This window comes from Periophthalmus magnuspinnatus, chromosome 10 (genome assembly GCF_009829125.3).
Source record: "Periophthalmus magnuspinnatus isolate fPerMag1 chromosome 10, fPerMag1.2.pri, whole genome shotgun sequence".
In the NCBI taxonomy this organism is placed as follows: domain Eukaryota; kingdom Metazoa; phylum Chordata; class Actinopteri; order Gobiiformes; family Gobiidae; genus Periophthalmus; species Periophthalmus magnuspinnatus.
This window is the reverse complement of record NC_047135.1, coordinates 24,655,845-24,677,908: the sequence shown is the minus strand read 5'-3', so window position 1 is coordinate 24,677,908 and position 22,064 is coordinate 24,655,845. Positions and strand designations below refer to the sequence as shown.

The 22,064-nt window shown below is 37.8% G+C and overlaps 1 protein-coding gene across 11 annotated transcripts in view; it reads right to left on the bottom strand.

Moving 5' to 3' along the window:
• rapgef2b (Rap guanine nucleotide exchange factor 2b) overlaps positions 1-22,064 on the bottom strand; it is a 168,649-nt gene that overhangs the window by 62,002 nt on the left and 84,583 nt on the right. For all 11 annotated transcript variants that reach the window (XM_055225054.1, XM_033973486.2, XM_055225048.1 and 8 more), the window contains exons 5-6: positions 20,013-20,088; positions 13,214-13,381 (exon numbers count right to left, since the gene is read on the bottom strand). In XM_055225054.1, the coding sequence (XP_055081029.1) occupies positions 13,214-13,381; positions 20,013-20,088 (244 nt within the window). The remainder of the gene's footprint in view (positions 1-13,213; positions 13,382-20,012; positions 20,089-22,064) is intronic.

Sequence of the window (22,064 nt, the reverse complement as noted above, 5' to 3'; positions counted from 1 at the left end):
TATGGCTTTAATTGCGTATCTACTGATAAAACGACATTTTAAGACTATCATACCTTTAAACTTACCCTGTTGAGGGCCACATAAAATGATGTGGAGGGCCACATTTGGCCCGGGGGCCTTGAGTTTGACACATGTGCTCTAGACCATGCAGTAAAAATGCTAACAAACCTAGCGGAATAATCATTTTGAAATTGCAAATACATGATGCAAAGGTTTACAACGTGGTATGACCTCCCAGAACTCCACCCCACACCGCTGCGATAATACTATTCCAAACAGCCTAAAGAGAGTCAATACCATTACCAGCAATGGGAAACTCGCTATGAGATTCACAGCCCTATAATCTGTTCAATTGTTGCCATTATCCTGGTTCACGGGTCCATAAGCTGCGCTACAAATACGTTTATCATTTTCCTGCTGTCGCCTGGAATTGTGACTCAGCCGGCATTTTTCTCAACATAAGTAAATGCGTTTCATCTTGGAAGCAGTTTGCAGTGGATGTTGCGGTAATGGAAGTATAGTGGTACTGCACCGTAAAAACTAAGAATATCTCGATGAGGTAATATCACTACAATTCAGAATAATAACCTTGATTTGTGCAATTTTAACTAGTTTAGCAACAATTGTTTAATTTGTTAGTTTATTTGTTAAGGTATATGCCAAAGATTTTTCAGAATTTAAAGTTGCTGTACCTAATTTTTATGGCAGTGGTCCAGTTTTTCCTCACTTACCTTATGTATTCCGAGAATCCTAATTATTCACCGCAATGACTTTATAAGTATGTTTCACAACTTTCAGAAACCCGAGTGGAGTTTTTTCACAGTAAAGCTAAAACAACTAGCACGCTAACACGCACTTCCTGATTGTTGGATGATAAAACGCTTTATAATTAGATTAAAACAGCAACCAGTGGACATATTTTGATATCCAAAGCTGCTTATACAATATATCTATACTGGGACAAAGGGAAATTTTGGGTACAGGCCCTTTAATGAAAGAAAAATAAATAAATAAATAAACATCTAGGTCAAATTTGTAGAGCTAAAAAAATACTAAAAAACAAGACTGCATATTCTGAAGTCAAGACACTTCTTTCCCCCATATTTTCTTTTCAATTATTTATGGTTATGTATACCGGTATATATTTTTGCAGTGTTGCTGTTTTCCTCTTTTTTCGTCTATATCAGCCTGTGTGCCAGAGGATCAAGTATGTTTATTAAGGAAGTCTACGGCAAAAAACATATACACAACGTGAGCTAGGGAGATAGAGCTACACACCCATAGGCTACAAGCACACACAATAGATAGACGGGCTGGAACAGATACCGTACCTGAGGTTTATTGCATTCCTGGGATGGAGACTGCGATGTGAAAGAGAGGAAGAAAAAAAAAAAGAAGAGGAGATGGAAGTTATCAAACGTGCCACTTGTCAGAGAAAGTAGAAAAGTGGGAAGGGAGAGAGGGAGACATGTTCTGCATCGAGATGACTGATGCTAGCTCAAACTGTAATCCAAAATATAGCAACATAGCGTGCTAAAATGTTAGGTGTAAAAGGATGTGTTGGAGTGTGGTGAAGTAATAAGAGTTCTAATTGCTATTGCAGTTTCAGTTAGGAAGAATGAAAGATGTATTAAACATATACAAGAGGTACTTAGAAAGCATTGACCTCTGACAAGGCAAGGGTTTTATCATGCAATGTACACAGTCGTGGGTGGCCTGGGACTTGTCACTTAGCACGATGTTCACCTTGCTGTATCACTAACTGATTCATACCTCAAACTGAAATTATATAACAAAATTAGACTATAGGGTGAGCAAAATCTAGTCCAATTATAGAAAAGATTTTGGTAACACTTAGTTTAGGGACCACATATTGATGTCTAGCTAATAGTAAAATGACAATGTAATGTAAAATAACAAGTGGTTGCACCAAAAAGGTTGGATGTGTAGCTAATCTGATTTTTAAAACTTAAAAATGTGAAAAACGAAACTAGTTCAATGTAAAGTGCTTGTAGGAGTCAAAATTTATTGCCCACTTACTTAATGCATCCTAATTATTCACCAAGCTGAGTTTTTAAGTGCTTTTCACAACTTTCAGAGACCAGAGTGAAGTTTAACGTCACTGTAAAGCTAACAACAACTGGCATACTAATGGCACACTTCCTGTTTCTGGAGCAAAATTTTACTTAATTAAATGAAAAAAATCGGATACAAGACCTTTTTTATTTTCATTCTTATTTTTTAAATGAAGAATGAAGTGTGTCATACAATGGTTGCTCAAATATTTTTTCTCTTTAGTTCAGCACTGCAGACTAAAAAATTCTACCACCAAACTGAAACTAGAATTTTAACCAACTACTGGAAGTGAACAAGTTATCCCTCTTTCAAACATTCTGGATTTCTGACACGAGATAAATGAGTTGGGTGATATATCAAGCAGATATTTGGACTTTTTACCGTATGAGCATTTCTCCAGCATAGGTTAATATGTTCTTTTGGTCAATCTGCTGCCTAAAAATGCACACAAAGCTTTATATTAACAATTTAATATGAAGCCACCGGTTGCTAAGGATTCTAAACGATCAATATCGGCATCGGCCTTGAGAAACCCCATATCAGTCGATCTCTATTTCCGACAGACTCAAGCAGCCTTGTATTAGATTGAATTTAACACCGGCAATTTAACACCAAAACACACAATTCATTCCAAAAGCCACTGATTTATCACTATCCCCAGTTGGTGTGAAATCCTTTTATTTGCTTCTGCTACTTTTGTTCTTCGAGTAGGATAAGCGCTATTCAAGGTGAGCGCTGCAGTGTATTAGCCAAGGACAGGTATACACACACATACACATTTCTTATTATTCCAGCTTGCTCACACACCGTTTTATTTGGTCGAAGATTAGTGACGAGATCGCTTTAACAAAATTGACCTTGAGGTGCACAATAATAGGCTCATTAAAAGAAGTTATGCCAGAGAATGGATTAATAAAGTCAATATCGTTGGTCAATTAACCCCCTTTAGAAATATTGTGAAAGAGAAAGATAGTCGGTGTTTCGAAATGCTAAGCTAGTTGATCCTAGGTTGGTTTCATTTGATGTCATAGCTTGCTAAATGGACTATAGTTTAAAATTGTGGGGGCGGGTGGCAAAAAGTCAAGGTGTGGGTTGTTAAAGTTTCAGCTCTATAATCGCAAAGTCTATTTACCAGAAACAAAAACTGGTTTAAACCATTGTGTTCACTACATAGCTTAAAGTTATCGATATAATTGTATTCTTACACAGTTGTGCTGTCTTAAAAACATGAAAAATACATTCTCAGCATCATAATTATTCACCACAATGAGTATCACAATTTTCAGAGGCGGTAATGCAAACAACAACTAGCATGCTAACAGCGCACTTGTCACCTTATAAATAGATGCAGATGGCACATAGCAGACTTATTTGGACTCCAAGCGGTACTTTTACAATACATCACACATGTTATTACTAGAAAAAAGCTCCTTTGATATATTTGAAAAAAAAAAATAATAATAATAAAAATAAAAATAGTAGCTCATTAATAGTAATTTTGACAGCTGCCATCCATCTTAAATTTTCACAAAATCAAGTGAAAGATGAACAAAATCAAGTGAAAGATGAACACAACCAGTTAACCTTTGCTTATCTGAAAATCACAGTTGCAGAAAAAACATAGTGCAGTAATTATCAGTATTTTGAAATGCTAAACTAACACTTGCAGACCATATGAGCTTAGTTTATCCAGTCAGAATTCCATAAGTTCGGATAATATGGAGGTTTTGGGTGGATGTGTAGGGGAGGGAATGGACAGTTTTATAACTTTTGCGTTTTATCCACTTACACTAATGCAAGCTTTATGGCCACCTCATTAAAAGTACAGTGTGCTGGACAGAGATTTCAAGTAAACATGTAGGATTAGCTGGATTTAGAATTATGCTCCCTCTGACTGGAACTTGGGCCCTTGTGTAGCTGTGGGCACTCATAGTTTTAAGTATTTTACTGTATATAATGGTAACAGTCAGACTACTAAAATTAAAAGTACAATTTCTGTTTGGGAGTTCATAAATAGCCAAAACTGTTTTTTTTTTTTCTACACTGGAGACTAATTTATTTAAGGCAAGTTGAAATCAAGATTGAGATTCAGTCATTTAATAGTCAGTGATCAGTTTTGGTCTTGCTCAGGGGTGGCTCCAGACATTTTTGGGTGGACGAGCTAAGAGGGTGCTAAGGTCTTCAACGCGGGAGCTTACTTATCAAGTTAATTTGGAGCCTTTTAACAGTGGAGCGCACCCCTACCCCCTACCATGTTTGCTTTGCTCTTTTAAGTTTAAATGTAGTTAGCGCCCTGTAGTTATTTATAAAACATGGAATTCTTTTTATATATATTGTAGTCTCATTTTGAACAGTCTGTGGTTGCCAATTGAACATTTTTATTCGAAACTGGATGTGCTATGAAAGTGACAATTCTTTGGGGGAGCTGTAGGGGTGCATTGGCCTTTCTAGGGGAGGCTGGTGTCCCCCCAAGCCTTCCCCTGGCACCGCCCCTGGTCTTGCTGTAAATGCAGGTTACAGTCAGAGGATGTATTTCATTTAATGTTGCCTTTTAAAATTATTATTAGCTCTGATCCACTAATGGAAAGTTAAAGTATGAGGAGAAAAAAAGGAGAAAAAAATAAATAATTATGCACAACTGTGATTGTCTCTTACTTAAAATTAAATAACTAATGGACATAAAGGTTATATAAACAGATTTGTCCAAAAATAAATAAATAAATAAAAGAAACAAAAAATGTAATTGTGAATGGCTCTTGTTGACATAATTAACGTACAAAAATAAAAAAACAAATAAATAAATAAAACAAAAAAGCCAAATTTTTGACATTAACAAAGGGAATATTTAACCTTAAACAGTAGCTCTTGGAATCCGTTCCTCCATGTCTTGCATAATTTGCATTCAGATGATTGAGTAATGTCACGTTCAAGGACGCTCTGACAGGGCACCACCAGTGACCGACTCTTTAGCCTTGGTGAGGATTAGACGTACGACCCTCTGATTGCAGGGCGTCAGGGCTAACCAGCAGGCTCCTCGGGTTCAGAGGGAGAGCTGGGTATATTGATCGCATGCCTCCTGCGGCTTGTATAATTATGGAACAGCTGTTTGGGGCCGTGAATGCCCAACTGGTGACAGAGTGCACCCAGAGGAGGGATATCGCTCATACGTTCGCAGCGATGGAGCTGTTAGCGGGTACACGGGGACCGCTTTGAGATGAGAGGGGAATTAAATAATGGGAAAGATAATTGATAAAATTAAGAAACGCGTTTGGTTAAAGTGGTGTGACAGCTGATTGGATCTGCACTGAAGACTTAGATAAGAAGTCTATTTCAATGCTACAACACATTATTGTGAAATGCAAGGCAATGTGGACAAGTGCATTGACATTTGGCTAAATTATGCTAATATAGGCAGTGTCAAATTTGTCAAATGTTAACTTTTTTCTACAACACTATGAATAATGATAGAAATAATAAGCTTTATTTGAGTCCCACTCAATTTGGAAACTTCGCCTTATACTAAATGACAATTGCTCTTTTACTAGTAGTAGGGTTGTCAAAAGTATCGGAAATCACATACTAATCCATACTAAAACTGGTATTGAAACTAGATACTCATTGAGCAAGTATAGATACTAGAAAAGCCACAGTCACAGGACAGAAATCAACCTATAAAAAGTATAAAAGTATAGAACCATAGACCACGATGGAACCTACCTGGATGAATGAGAGATTACACAGATATAAGGCCACATGGTGATATAAAATAAAGTACTATGATTTAATGTTGAAAATTACATTCCATTGTCTATTTGTGTAGCAATAAATATGATGATGATATGACTCAATACTAAATACACTTTTGCACTGCCAACATTCTAAAAAAAATCCCTTTTATAATAGTGAGATATCAGTAAGACATCAAGTGAATTAGGTTAGTTATACTTTTTTTTTTTTTTTTTTGTATTTAAAGCAATGTGCACATTCCTAAGCTATCAGTGATTCAAGTATCACTATAGATTAGCCTATACATTGCTACTTTACATAAATTAAACTCTTTTAAATACATGAACAAAATTATGTATTTCTCAAAGCAAAACCAGAAAGTATATTCTTTCATTATGTCTCCATCACACTTGTTACCTTCTAAAATGGAAGATGGCATCACTTCAAACACTTTAAATGAATTTGCCACAATCAGCGACAGGCTAAAAGTATCCACAAATGGACGTTGTAGACCTCCTAAGAAGAGACTGCCTGTTCTGGACTGCTCGAAGTGTATTTTTGTGAATGGGGGGTGGCCAGCAGCTGAATAAGTCACTCTGAAAATAACTTGTGTCCATTTGTAACAAGGGCCGTAAGTGTTAACCCGCTGTGCTGTCCTCACATACTACGGCACGTGTGGGAGAATAAACACTGGCTTTATTTCTAATCCATACATTCATGTTTGAAATTATCATACTGGGTTGTATGGTATAGCTTTTTTTGTCTATAGCCAAATTAAAAAAATGAACACAGACCAATAAGTGTGTATAGGTGCAAATGCAGAAACAGGCTTAATAGCTAAACCTGTTGATACTTAAACTAGTATCAAACCTAGATACTCATTTGAGCAGGTATCGATATAAAAACGTCACATAAACAAGTATATGCCCATGGACCACTATCTACTTGCACAACTGAGAGATTATTCAGATATAAGGTCACTCTATTCAGTGTAATGATGATTTAATGGTATTCATAATATTTGCTACAAGCACAAAAAGTATGGCTGGATGATAGGAGAAAAAAATGCAATATTCGGTAACTGCTGAAACAATAGGTCTATGGGATTAAATAAACAGCTTGCATTCACTAACATTTAATTAAATTTGTTTTTAATTTTATTTAGTTTACAGATACAAACTGTGTCACATAAACATCACATTTAAGACAAAAAGTGACAAAATTTGGACATTTTTACAAAACTGTAAATCTCCTTAGAATCTTTTTATTTTTGTGATATGGATAGTACCTATCACCTGTCAATAACTTGAGTCCATTTGGGGTGTCCGAGTGTGGGTTTTCTACAGATTCTCCACATACACCAAACTGCAAAAGTGCCCAATCCTCCAGCTAGGTACTCCAGGTTAGATGTAGTCAAATGCACAAAATAATATCCCTACTGAATGTGGCTTTTATGTTGTGCTATTTCTTTGATGATAATTACAGACATATATACTACAAATTCCATTGATTGTTGCTTAAAAGAAACTGCTTGTAGAAATATGCCTTTATAACAAACATGTTAAAGTTGATCCCACTGCTGTATGTTTTCACTGCTGCAGAAGTGGCCATTGACCCTATAGACTGTGTTTATACTTCTATAAATAAAACACTTGAACTGCGGGCGTCACTGAGATAATGGTCGTACTTTAGATCATAGCGGTGCAGAGTGGGCTGTATTTGTGCATGGGCTCCCTATGGGACACTCACTGCAAGGTTGCATCCATATTTCAGCGATTAAAATGGCACTGGGGCCATTGCACACTTACTAGGAATATGTACAGGCAGAACGTATAGGCTAGCAAACAGTCGTGCTATTTAAATGGTTATTGTGTAACTTTTCTGGTGGACTGTCTGCGACCTGCTTGTCCCCATGGATATGTGATCACTTTGCCTGCTGTGCTTTACAGTATCACTAGGCCATGTTACAGGTCAGATCTGTGGAGAGGCGACCCTACTCACAGTAAGAATATATGTTTATCAAGGTATTTCTGAGCAGTAAGAACACCTAGAATTGAAGAAATACTAGAAAGATTTATTTAATCCAATGCTGTGAAACATTCCAAGCAGTAACATCTCCATGGAGACAACTAGGTGGGAGTCTTCCTGCTAGAAAAGTTACACAATGCACCTTTTTAGTAATACAGAAAAACAACATGTTTCTTGAATAGATAAACTTGAAGAATGGGAAATTATAAGATGATGAGGGGAGAAGAGAGAGAGATACAGGGTTTCAGCGTTAGAGATGGTGAAGTGGAGAAGATGGAGAGGCTGAAGAGACTGATGGTTCTGCTGCTGCGGCAAAATGAGGTAGACTGAGGCAGAGGGGAGAGAGAGTGCACTTATGAATATCCTGAGATGCGACAAAAAGGTGGAAAACTTTTTTTTTTGGTTGAATTTACGCTATTTGTGGTTCAAAGATTTACTACGGCGATGAAGAGGAAGTTAATGCATCAGTATGTCGTATGTGATCACGCTCACAAAAAAAGCCATTAGGGTTTTTATACTAAGCTACTTTTAAAAATGACATCATCCAAAGCAAGCAGGGTTGTCTGGGTAATGAATTTGTCATTTTGGAAATAGAGTTTGTAGTCGAAACATACAGCCACAAGAAAAGGCACGCTAACAGTTATCAAGCTAACACATATTGACAGCACATGATTAATGGCGCTCTCACTACAAATATGTTCCATGCTTTTGCGTTGCATGTTGGTCTAAAATGTAATAATAATACTTGGCTAGTTTTGCAGGCTTTGTTGAACGGAACTGTGGTTTGCTTTTGTTGAATGAACTCAAATTGGACAAAAAACTAATTGTGGTATAGCGGCTGTTGGTTAGCCTTCAAAACTGGTATTCTCATTGTGATGTGTAATATCAGATAGTTGGCTTGGCAAGATCTTAAATGTTGATCTAATAGTTGTGGTGAATGATTCTAGCTTTCGTTTTTACGTATGGTATTGTCACTTCCACGGGACAAAGTAACGCAAATGACATTTTTTGCTCATAATGTTGCACGATGTAACTTTTCTAGTAGAGGGTCCGCCACCTGCTTGTATTGCTGGAAATGTTATCGCTTTGGCTAGGATGTTCCAATGGCATTAAACAAATCTATCTCCATGGAGACAAGGACATGACGCTGCTAAGTCAAGTTACAGGTCACATCCGTGGAGAGGCGACTCTATTAAGAACAATAAAAACTATGTAATTTGATAAATGCAAGCTAAGTTCAATGCCATACTGTGGAAACTCCAGCCAAATCAATAACATCTCCATGGAGACAAGTAGTTCCCCTCCACTAGAAAAGTTACATAATGCACCTTTAAAGGATATAATGACCCAATTGCAAGCCAAATAAGCAAACATTAACACAATATAGATTTTTATTTTATTTTTTCATATTGAACTTGAACCGTCTGCTAATAATACTGAGATATTTTTATGCAATACCTTTAGGCAGATATATTTGCAGAAAAAGAAGCCAAGTAAAGAATCAGCTGCAAGCTAGAGCGATTCACAAGACACAACTTATCACCTCATTTATCTAGCAACATTTCTGCCAACACTGCAACACTTACAATCCGTTTTGCTCAGTGATATGTTTCATCCTTGAGTGACTAAGGAGTGACTAAGCTTAAGTACAAACCTTCCCTGCTCGAGACGCTACTTCCTGTCTTCTCTTTCTACCCCTCCCCAGTGGATTTCTCGGCTCAAACTAAACAGTAGCTAGCATCTTGAGTGCCGCGGTGCATGCTAAACATTGGCGGAGATTAAGCCTGCTATGTCAGCTTTGCATCCCGGCCCCTGTCACTCTCCACTCTCTTGTTAGCTTATAGCGCCTTCCCTCCTCCTCCCATACTGTACTTTTAAGTGCACTCCAGAGCCCATTTGGGACTTGCTGGTTGCCATGGCGGCACGCTCCATCCTTCCCACAGGAACGAGTGCCAAGTGTGTGCGATGGAAGATGTCAGGCCATGAGAAAGTTCAATGCAGGCTTTTGAATAGGAGGCTAAATTTAGTTGGCGGGGTGCGGTTGGAGTTGGCAGGGAAGCAATGATGTTTTGCCGCATTTGCCTTATTTAAGAGTAGATGCTTTTTTTTTTTCAAAGACGTTCACTCAAAGAAGCCCAAGGGAACGTCAAGGAATGAAGAGAATGTAGGGAAATTGTGCAGAACGGGAAAATAGCTGTGTGTGTATATATCGGCATGATCGGTGTGAAAATGTTTTGCTTCTTATTCCCAGGGAAACTTGGGGAAATACTGTCCAAGAAGTCACTGGATCTTATGTAACATGGCAGGAAACTATAGTTGGTCATGAGCTGGTAAACTCATTAAAAATGTTCTTTGCCGAAGAAGGCACATGACTTGGAATTCATAAAAACAACATTGAATCTCCAAAGGGAAGTGTAGAGTGGTTCAGAGGTTGTTTACTTTAAAAAACGAATCCATATCATGCAGAAGTTGGTCAATATTAATCAGTATACATTAAAATGCATTTAAATTAAGAAGTTGGGTGTGAGGTTCTTGTTTAAAATTTAAGTTTATGTTAGACTTTTTTTGATAGCTTTTGTTGGTCAAGTCTGTATTCTCTTTGACAAGTCTATCTCCACTACATCAACCATATGATACCCTAAAATTTTGTGCTATGGATCAGAATAACAAACATGTTGAGGAATCAGAAAAAGAGCAGCCGTCTGACCTCAGCAGACCACACTTGTACCATGCAATTCACTGCAAACAACAAGAGTCTCAGGAGTCTCAAGTGCTATATTTTCTGCACAAACCATTCCACCTCTTAAAAACAGATGAAGCTAGTGTTTTTCTCTGCTCTTTTACAATGCTATGCGTAGGCTATAGTTTCTGTAAACACAAGTCTCAAAATACAGCTCTAGACAATATAAAAATGTCAGTTGTACATGCCTAGACTGGTAATTATTGTTACAAAACTTCACAGAATTTTTTTTTGGGCAAAGTTATAAAATATTAGCGTCAACAACAAGTTAAAATAACATGTTTATAAATGTATGGATCTGCATACTAAGCGGATTAATATTTATTGAGTAAATCATCAACATAATTACCTTGTTTCCACGCAATAACAATACTAAAATGGTGATCAAAAACATACATTGATCTACTTTTTTACTGTTTAAGAGTCTGGCAGGTGATATCTGTCGGTGCATATAGCAGTATAAAGAGATTCAAACAAAAGAGAACACACAGAACTATTTAAACAATAATACTGAGCCAATCAGAGAGTAAGACCAGGTAAATTAGAGTACAGTGGCCTGCCAGGGTTTAATCAATCCATGCCTATAGAAACAAATGTTAGCTTTAACAAAAAAGCAACAACAACAAAAAAAAAAATGCTAAATGACATGTTTGCAAATGTTCGGATCTGCATGCTAAGCTAACACAATCGTTAACAACAAACATAATTCTCTTGCTGCAACCCAACAGCAACAGCAAATGAGACTACGCAAGTTTTCAGAATGCAAATAAAGTATTTTGGTCGCCCTACAAAACCAAACTCTGAATACACAATGTCGCATAACAGTAAACAGTTGCATAGCACACGAGTAAAGAGAGAAGTTGAAAACATTGCACGACAGGGAGGAATGCTCAAGGGCAGAAACGTCTTTTTAAAAACATATTTGGAGGCTAACCTATGGGGAACTAAAGCTAGCTTACCAAGGACATGAAACATCAGAACACAGCACCTCAGGGCCCAGAGAGGAGCCCAGTAAGAGAATGAGGGAACAGACTTTAAGTTCTAAACAGGTATAAAAGCAGCACAAAGAGCAAGAACACACAGCTTGACGTACAGAGTAGTAGCTGAGAATAGAAAATGAATAAATAGTGAATAACATAGCGGAATGCAACATGGCAATGCAATTATCACTTTTGAAGGTGCAAATTAGACAAAGGTAGGCTAAAAGCTAATAGCTGTTAATAAAAGCAAAATATATTCAACAGGATTTTGGGAATGTTGTAAATGACAAACCGTCTAAGACAACATCAAAACTACTGCTAAATCTAGTGCTCCAAAGTTTTGAATTATTTGGTTCCCTTTGAGACTCTGGCAGGAGATTTTAGACTATAAAAGTGTCCGCCACGCTTTGTTAGTATAAAGATGCAGTTACATTGATGCCATGTTGATGCAAAGCCGCAAAAAACAAGCATGTATTCTGAAATATTCAAACTGAATTCAATCTGTTTTGATTCACAGTGAACAGGGCAAATAAGACTATGGTGACCTGCCAAGGTTGAGACTATGTAAATACATACTGAGTGATAACGGTAAGGAAGATAAAGAGTCAAAAGTCAGAAAAGGATGACATAAGCACAACACATGAAAACATAGAGGTAGAAAAAAAAAAACATCTATTTGTTCCCTTTCAGAGCCTAGCAGGGTATTAAAAGTATGGCAGTGCCCGTCACAGTCTGTCAATCTATCAAGCAGTAAATCATTCAGCAATAAGAGACCACAAAAACCCATTTCATATGCATGATTAGATTCACTTTAAGAGTAAGACCTGGTAAATTAGACTCCGGTGGCTTGCCAGGTTTTAATCGATGCATGCCTTTAGAAACACTGCATACTAAACAATCTTTAACCAGCCACAAAAGTCAAGAGGAACAAAGTGACAATAGTACTCACACAACAGGAAGCACTGCTCACGGGGGAGACGAATTCATGAAAACAAATTTGGATGGCAACCCGAGGGGAACATGCTAGCTAGCTTTCTAGGGAAACATCACAACCCGGGAACTCAAGAGATGAGCCCATAATAGCAAGTGTACAGGGGACATGCACTGGAAAGTTCTCAACAACAATGTAAGAAGCCACATATCAGAGTACAGTGCAATTCAATGACATCTGCATGAAAACAAAGGTAGAGAATTTTGATATCATGGCAGCACACAAACTCGCCATGTTGTATACCCATACTACCCAGTACTGTTGGTTTGCCTGTGGTAAAAGTACGATGCATTTTTGGGGGAAATCAATAACATGTTAGCTTCAACAACAAGCCCAGATGACTCCTTTGCTAATCTACAGCTCTGCATGCTAGGCTATTCACACAATATTCATAGAGCAAACAACAAACATAATTCTCTTGAGAACACATAATATGCAAAATTATATTCACTTTAAGAGTAAAAGCAGGTGACTCAAACTACGTGGCCTACCAGGGTTTAAATAATGCATGCAAACAGTATACAAGTTTTGTAAATGTGCAGCGGTTAGGGAGGGGAATAGACTAGAAAGTTCTCAACAACAATGAAAGAAGCAGCATACTGAAGTAAAGAGCATCGACATCCGCACAGCAGCTACGGTAATGATTTTAAATATTATTGCACCAAAACTCACCGTGTGGTATACCCGTCCTATTGGTGGTTTGCCAGTGGGATAGGGATCCACGGTGTCAATGATGGTCTGCCTCTCGCCCTTTTGGTTGATCTTCCGGAAGCGCCGGCGGGATTGTCTGTGCGAAGCTTGCCGCTGGAAGTACTCCTCATTTTCGTCCATGTAGTCCACCTGCCGGGTACAAGAAGTCGGCCATGTTTACCATATTTGCATCCGAGTACGCGCAAGCTTTCTTTCTATCTATCTTTCAAGCAACTCTCTCGGAACTAAACAGTCAGCAGTAGCACCAGTCCCATCCGCCAAGCCCTCCCTTCCTCTCTCCCTCTCTCTTCACTCCTCTCCCACACCCCTCCTCCTCCTCCTCTTCCTCCTCTCCTGCGTAAAAATAGACACGTGTGGGCTGTACACCTACGTCAAAGGGTGCTCTTGATACAAAAAGGTAGATGGGAGAAAAACACAGGCCCAGAATGAGGTATGGAGATAAGAGAAGGGTGAATGCAGTAATATGGGAGCTGGAAATTGCCTGTTCAATATGAGATAAGTGTTTTGTATTGACTGACAAACAGATACTTGCTTGGATAAATGGACCATTGATTAACTTGCGAAAATAGATGCGGAACTAAAGTTTATTGTTGAGAATGACGTATTGAACTCGATAAATCAAATACAATAACTGTCGTTGCGTGCTAAATGCAGGCATAAGATGGAATATATTTAAGAAAATATTCTAGCATCCATAGCTGGTTATTTCAAAGTAGACTAAGGCTCATAGTTGTTGTGGTTGAAGAAAGGGCTGAACGAGCCTGGTTTTATTTTGGAATTTCTGTAGACCTGTGTGTATTTGAGTTTTACTTTCTGTCATATTAATTGCTTGCCCCGCCTTAATGTGTTTCACCTGTGTCTCACTCTGATTTTTCTTAGAAACACTGCGACTGCGATTAGATTTGCATTAGATTTGTTTCAATGATATCATTTAGTTCAAAGTTTACGTTTGAAATGTGTCCAAAAGAGTTCACAAAAAGACTGAAATATGAGCTGGCAAACTAATGCAAGAATCAGATTTCAGAACATGTTTGTCAAGAGCCAAACTGCAGAGTAAATAGTTTTTATGCAGCATAAGACAGGATATTTTGCGGTTTGTGGAAGAAGTTATGGTACTTCAAATATTGCAGCCTAATTACGTCCATTCAAATTACGATTATGATTCAATTCTGATTAATCTTGCAGCCCTAATTGAAGATAAATTAGTGAATGAATTATGCATATAAACATGTTTTGCATTTAGTTTACTGTAAACAACTGGATGTGCCAACAGAACGATCATGGGCGTAATCCGGCTTTACTGAAAAAAGTAAATATAGTAATTGGCAGAACAACGCTTTGCTCTGAACATGTTAAATCATTCAAGTTATGCTAGCATTATGCAGTGCCTACTTTGTGACTGGGTTTCAGAATGAATGCTGAAAAGTTAGGACCGTTGCCATAGCAATTGACCATTCAAAACAAAGTATTAGATCTTTTGAACGTTCAACCATCCTCAAAATGGCAACATATAACAGAAAGTTGAAACCCATGAATAGATTCTTGTTAATTAGGCTAATTGTTTTCAGAATAGCATAATAGAAGCAGGCACATATGAACTCCATCTCTGCGGAACATGTTAGCGTAGACAAAATTGCATGCTAACACAAGCTAAACCTGGACATTCTGCAGCCTGAGAAGATGGTAACCACTTTCTCTGTGAAACGACTGCGAAACGCCACCTCAACCTTGCAATCAGCTCCACTCTTACTGTACAATTTGCTTAAGACTCCCAAATGGGTAGCTTATGGTGATTGTATGGCATGTTAACGCTATTATTTTGGTTCTCCTTTTTCCCTCTCTCCTAAAGCAGCCTCGAATTTCACAGCCGTCCTCGCACATTGGGATTACAGCTCTAAAATCTCTTGCTGCCGTACCAACTGCTGCCATGACAACAGCAGGGGTGCCGGGTGCCACGGAGCAAAAGTGTGATTGTGTGTGTCTAATTGCGAATCTCTATGTACAACGTGTGCTCTGGATGTGTACAGGGCAAGTGATGATACAATGAGGGTTTTAGCATGTTATCGTACCAAATATGGGGGGAATATTTGCCGGTATTAAGAAAGAATACTCTTTTGGAAATTTACACATTGCATTTAAGGTGCTATACCACATTTTTACTGTCTTAAAAACCTGAAAACCAGAAGTAGTTCATTTTAAACATTCGTAGTGCTCCAAACTTAGCCATTCATCCTAATTATTCCCCGTGAAGAGTTTAAAACCACTTTTCACAATAATGCTAACGACAACTAGCATCCTAACAGCGACCTTTCTGATTTGAGGACATAAAAATATAAATGCAGAAAGCACACGATGGTTTTATTTTGACTTTAGGAGTTACTTCAATATATATCTCTACTTGGGCAAAACTAATTTTACTTTCTTGAAAAAAAAAAAGATTACAGCCCATTTAATTGTGCCATGTGACTTTTTTGCTGTACAATATATAAATACTACTACGAGCTACTGTTGTTCTCATTGACACAAAGGTTGGTGGATTGATCCCTTCTTCCTCCAGCGTATACTCTCCTTGTGTCCTTGGGCAATACACTTATCCACCTTGCCTTCAGGGTATGTGTACACTGTCGTATGAATGTGTGTAAATGGTTCCTTGAATGGCCAGTAGGGGCAGACAAGTGCTCAATTTGACCATAATCTGCAAATAATTTTTTTTTTTTTTTTTTTAAATGCATATAATTACAATATTGTTATATACAAATGAAATATCCCATTGTCAACCAGCAAACAATTGGACACTGAACAATAATACCATAGCATAAATGGATTCCTTCGTGTATTAGAAATTATGCAAATTCTAGTTTTAGATGCAATTTCCTGCATAGAACATGGAATACATATATTATTGTTATTATTTTGAGTTGATCTATTTCTATCTGACGCTAACAGCTGTAAATCATCGCTGCACACAATCCACATTCAGCTTAAGATCTAATAAAACACAAATCACTTTAACACATGCCCCCCCATCCCCCCCTCAATCTTCCCTCTGATTACAGCCTGCCATTCACATATCATTATTGTAATATAGCTATTAAATGGAAATGCTAAGGTCTGTCCCAGCTGTATGGGATCTCTGCATGCTGTTATTAGAGGGGGATGAGGAAGCCCCTTCTGTCATGGGCACGCCACTATTACCACGGCGACAGGGCCACACCACTCATTATATTACACTGACAACAGGAAGCAGCCGGGGTTTGATGTCTCATTCCAAAGACTATACAAGTGTGTCAGGACAGCCAAGTGAATGCAGTAACAGAGACGGCCAGAGATAGGTTTGTAAATTGCCACTTTGGGAAGAATGGTTAAGGCTCGTGTTTACAATGTGGAAAGCGAGGTAAGGTGGTCAAATTACGAGCACAAGTTGGTTGTTTTTGTCAAGAAGCTATAGTTCAGGCATTTTGACAACTTTGCTTCCAGTACGGGTTATCGTTATTTGATTATAAAATAAAATGTAATTAAATTGTAAAAGTATGCAGGCATGTGACTTAAGGAAAAAGCATTGGAGAAGTTTGAATCAAAGTTTAATAACAATATTTATAATGCCCATAATGCACTGTTCCTGAATTATCAAATGTGTTTACACAAACGGTATAATTAAATGTCTAGGATTAACATGGCGGATTATTGGGATTAAAACTAGACTTCTTTTTTTATTTTTTTTTATTTCATTGCCAAAACCAAAGTAGATGAGGTCTTTATTGTCTCTGTAGGGAAATTTGCGTTTGACCCATCCTGGGGAAACCTAATCTTGGTCAAGACTACTTTAGGTACTTTAGGTTGATGGGGAAACCACCCAGACAAAGGGAGAAACATACAAACTTTGCACAGAAAAACTATGGTGTTGAACCCAGAACCTTCTCATTATGAGGCGAGAGCGCTAGCTACTCAGCCACCATGCTACCTGAAACTAACTAAGGAACAGAAAATTATTGCAGGCATGATTGGCAACAAAATGGGTAGTCTGCATTGGACATAATCTTTGCTTTATTAAAGATGTGCCCAGATCCACAGTTCCACAGTATTGCGTTAAACATATCTATCTCCATGGAGACAAGCAAGCGGAACCTCCCCTCACCCTCAACTGAAATGTTACATAGTGCCCCTTCAAAATGACGTTGCCAGTTTATTTGTGTGACTAGTCTGGCAGATTTTGAACTGAAAAATCTGATTAACCCCAAACAGAATTCTACAGTAAGTACCTTGAAAATCCAAAGATCAAGATTTAATGAGCGGTGTAAATCAACTCGTGCTGTTCACTCATTATGAATCATGTTTTTGTCACACTTTCTGAATCTTAATTTTCTTCCCATCATGCATCACTGCCACCCGCATCTGCTCCATCTGAATGTGGTGCTGATTTATACTTTTGACTAGGCCGGCACACAAAAAGTTTTGAAATGATAAGAATGCAGACGTGCGGTCCTATCTCCTGCCCTCACATCAGCCTGTTACCGGGGCGATGTGAGGGCAGAACAGAGCATTATATTATACCTCCCACTGAGACGGAAATTATTTGGCTGGAGAAACTTGTGACGGTCTTAAGATCCTTTAAACTTCTATGTCATCGGAATGTTAAAAATTTCGTTACAGAGGCATAATGAAGTCGATATATTATGTTTTTCAATGATTAACTCACAGTAGATCTGAAATGTCAATGGTTTTGAGAACAATTTTGAATTTCCAGGGTAGAAATGTCAGTGAGTTTGCTTCTCCATTAATAAGGATAGGGAAAAATATCAATTTCTAATGTTGTCTGAATTATATATGAGATTAACAAAATTATAATTCTTTGTGAAATTCGTTAAAAAAAAAAAAACTATACCTCAAAAAATCCTCAAAATCAGCACTTTTCCTTCTATCAAAATATCTTATGAAATGAACAAATAATGTAATGTTGCCTGAAATGTTCCACAGTATTGCATTAAACTTGCCTATCTAAATGCAGGCAAACCAGAGATTATTCAGGTAAGATCTGTCGAGATGCGGGTAAAATGCATTTTTTTCAAGGTATTTTTGGTACTTACTTGTATTGAATAAATACAAGATAGATAGATTTAAAGTCATACTATGAAACATTCCAGACATAGCAATAACGTCTCTGAAGTGTCTGAATTTGTCATCTTTTGTGATATTCTGTGGTTAATCCTCGTTTCCCCAATAGCATTATGCCCCGTTTCACTTTTGCCTCCAGCTTCCACCATTACATTTTTACAGGGCCTGTATAGAAGAAGTGGGTCAGAATTTGGAAGCATGCTTGGACTCAAACGACCGAATGATTTGGAAGGACTCCAGAGAACTACAGTTAAATCAAGAGTTTGGAGCTTAGATAAAATATCAATGGGAAAAGCACTTAGACTGATTGAACAGTGTAGTGCAAAGACCCAAAGTCCATGAAAACCCATGGTGGATACTATACATTACGTCAATATAGATGATCTCGTTTTATGAAAATATAAAGAAAGAATCAATAGTTATGATTTATGAAGTAAGATAAGACCAGACGACAATGTGTTTTATCTAGCCATAGTTTAACGTCAGATTTGAAAAACCTTAAGGGTCTGTACTTGACCTTTATGAGGTATAGTTCACAAAAATGACTTTTATTGCTCACGGTATATTGTAAAAACAGCTATTTGTGGCAAAAAATGAATAGAATATAGATTTAAAAGACATTAAAGAGTTGTGGAAGTGGAACTACACACTGAACCAACGGGCCGTTTTTGCACATGTCTGTGTTAGACCAATCACCCTGTTCTTTACCCCAGACCAGCCCCACCTTTCCCCTCATTCTCTCCTTTAATCCTCCAGGTACTGTTCAAGTTAGCAGCTCTACTTGAAATGGGGTTAGTGAGTAGGTGGAGGTGGAGGTCCACTGTAAAATGTACTATGCCACTAAATAGTTGGGACTAATTTTGTTTTATAAAAAAAAAAAAAAAGTGAAATAGGCCATGATTACATTTTGGTTTCAAAAGTAAAATGACCAGAGAAAAACATGAAGATTTAAAACATCATTCCCAAATCATTATTATGTTGATAATACATGTTAAGGGTACAGCATACTGTTGTTGTTCAAGTTAGGGCTGCAAAATTAATCACAGTTGGATGAAAATTGCAATTTGAATGGACGCAATTAGCAAATCGCAAAGCCTGCAGTTTTAGAAGTACCATAATTTCCTCCACTTATTCTACATAAAAACTGCTAACACAGTAGTTTAGATCTGCAAACATGTGTTTCAGTTCATATATAAGTAATTTTGTCAATTCTTCGAGACTCATTTTATATATGAAACTTGAACCCTTTCAAAACCACTTAGACAAGCTGTCATATGCAGTGATTTGTTACTATTGTGCAGCGAGTTAGTATCTTGTTTACAAAACCTAGCTGGAGGATTAGCCAATTATGCTTAGGTTAATAAACTTGTTAACTCCACATAGAAATCTCAGTTTCAATCCTGCAATTAGATCTTATGCAATTTGGCAAACCATATGACAAGTGGTATTTAAATATCATGTTATGTGGTCTGAATGTTGTGATTTATTGATGCGGTTCATAGCAATAATCCTCTTCCCTCTATTTGAGCTGTGCTGTTGACATGTCTATTGCTTTTTGGAGGGGGGAGCGGACAGGAGGTGCTGTGCCAAGTTCAGATCCACTCCACTGTGTAAGGTAATGCTTCTGACACCGGCGAAGGCGACTCACCACAATCATCTCGGAAGGCTCGAGGACGATACACTCACATCCACGTCTGAGGCTGCCCGCCGAACGCTTGCCAAAACTGAAAGAGGACAGTGGAGATAAGTGTTAATAGGCCTGTCATGATAATTACTATTTCAGTGAATCTTTTGCGTGTCTTAATAAAATGAGACTAGGATTGGCAAGATACTGCAAAATATAATGTATTCGTTTTACATAGCACTTTCACAGGTAATAACTAATACAAAAGCTACTGACAGGGTCACCTTTTTTCATCCAGTCAGCTACATTGTTACTAAGAATCATGGGAAAGCAACTGCTTGACACTATCCCAGACACTTGACTCTCTGTCAGGGTACATGTTCAAGAGTGACAAAAAAGCAAAACGTAGGCAGAGATTGGAGATCTATACTGCAAGACATTATCCCAGACAGTTGTTTCTGTCGGTGAGTGAGGTTAAAAGTTCATACTAACTAATGGGTTGAAATCAGGTACAGGCCCTTTATTACTCCGATTCTGATTTTGATACCAATACGACATTAAAAAAAAAACAAACAAAACTATAGAAAACAGGACAATATATGTAATTTTCAATACAAAATAATAGTTGTTTCTTTAAGGTCACAATGTGGATTTAAACTAGTCAAGACTTTTTTTTTTACACTAGTCAAGTTTTTTTTTATCCTGTTATGTGATTTTCTTTCAGTATTAATACTTTTTTTTCCAAATACTACCAATTGGTACTGGTACTACTGACCAATGCCGATTAAGAGTTTTAGTATCAATTAGTATCCGAGTAGTATTTCTTTATTTTTTTGTACTATCTAAGATGGAACTACATTTAATGACTTGCAAATTACAGAGTACATGACACATTCTTAACTGGTAGTAGTAGTAGTAGTAGTAGTAGTAGTAGTAGTAGTAGTAGTAGTAGTAGTAGTAGTAGTAGTAGTAGTAGTAGTAGTAGTAGTAGTAGTAGTAGTAGTAGCTTAGTTGTGGGGAAAAAAAAGATGCAAGGTTGCTAGTTCTGCTCAAAAATCTGATTTGGCTCCCCGTTTAGCCCACCGTACTGCAGCATTACGAAAATGTGTGTTTTTGGAACCAGAGCACGGAATGCATCCAACTTTTAAATATTTACTATGGAATTCCTGTATAAACACCTGCATTGAAGAACAGAACTGCCTTTCATTCTTGCTCCCTCCTAGCTGTGGAAAACATACTTTTGGAAAACTCCACTAATACCACGTCACAGTTTGTACAGTACTTTTAATATTAAAAGCCCTAAGTCTCCCCATAGAGGCAGTAGTCATGGAAACACTAAACAGGAGGACATCCAACTTGTGGGCAGGGCCAGAGAATGCAGTCTTTGTCCTTAATGAGAGCCGGGGGAAGAGTACAACGCTGTCCTTGTCCGCTATTTCGAACATGTTGTGATTGAGAATGTGACCCATATACTTAGCTTTCTGATTTGGTTTACGAACACAAACTAAACAACAGACTGACTTTGTGCCACTATTAGCTAATGCTGAGAGCACCGCTGTTAGCATGATTCAGATTCCGTCAATGTGAAGGCTTGTATGTAGCATGCTTATCTGTCAGTAATGGATGATTCGAAGTAAATAACAATTTGTTTTAAAAAACTTCTCCAAACTCAACTTGTAAAACTTGTGGTTTGGTGAGTTTGTTACAGTCAAATGTCAGTAGTTTGGATTTGGCATGGTTCATACTCAGTGCTAAATAAGCCAGTGGGCCAATGATTAGCACATTTTCGAAACCCTAAGAATTGATATTTCAGTGATAAAGATTCCTCTCATTTTGTTTAATTTGACGGAACAGAGTAGGAAATGGGGGCGAGAGTGGGGAGCGACATTCAACAAATCATTGGAGATGTGATACACCAATACACCGCCACCGGCTTGCCTCCATGGAGATGTTATTGCTGTGCCTGGAATGTCCTACTGTATGGCGTTCACCGTATCTATCTCTGTAGAGACAGGGGATGATGTAAGGCCAAACTACAGGTCAGATCTGTGGAGAGGCGACCCTGCTCACAGTAAG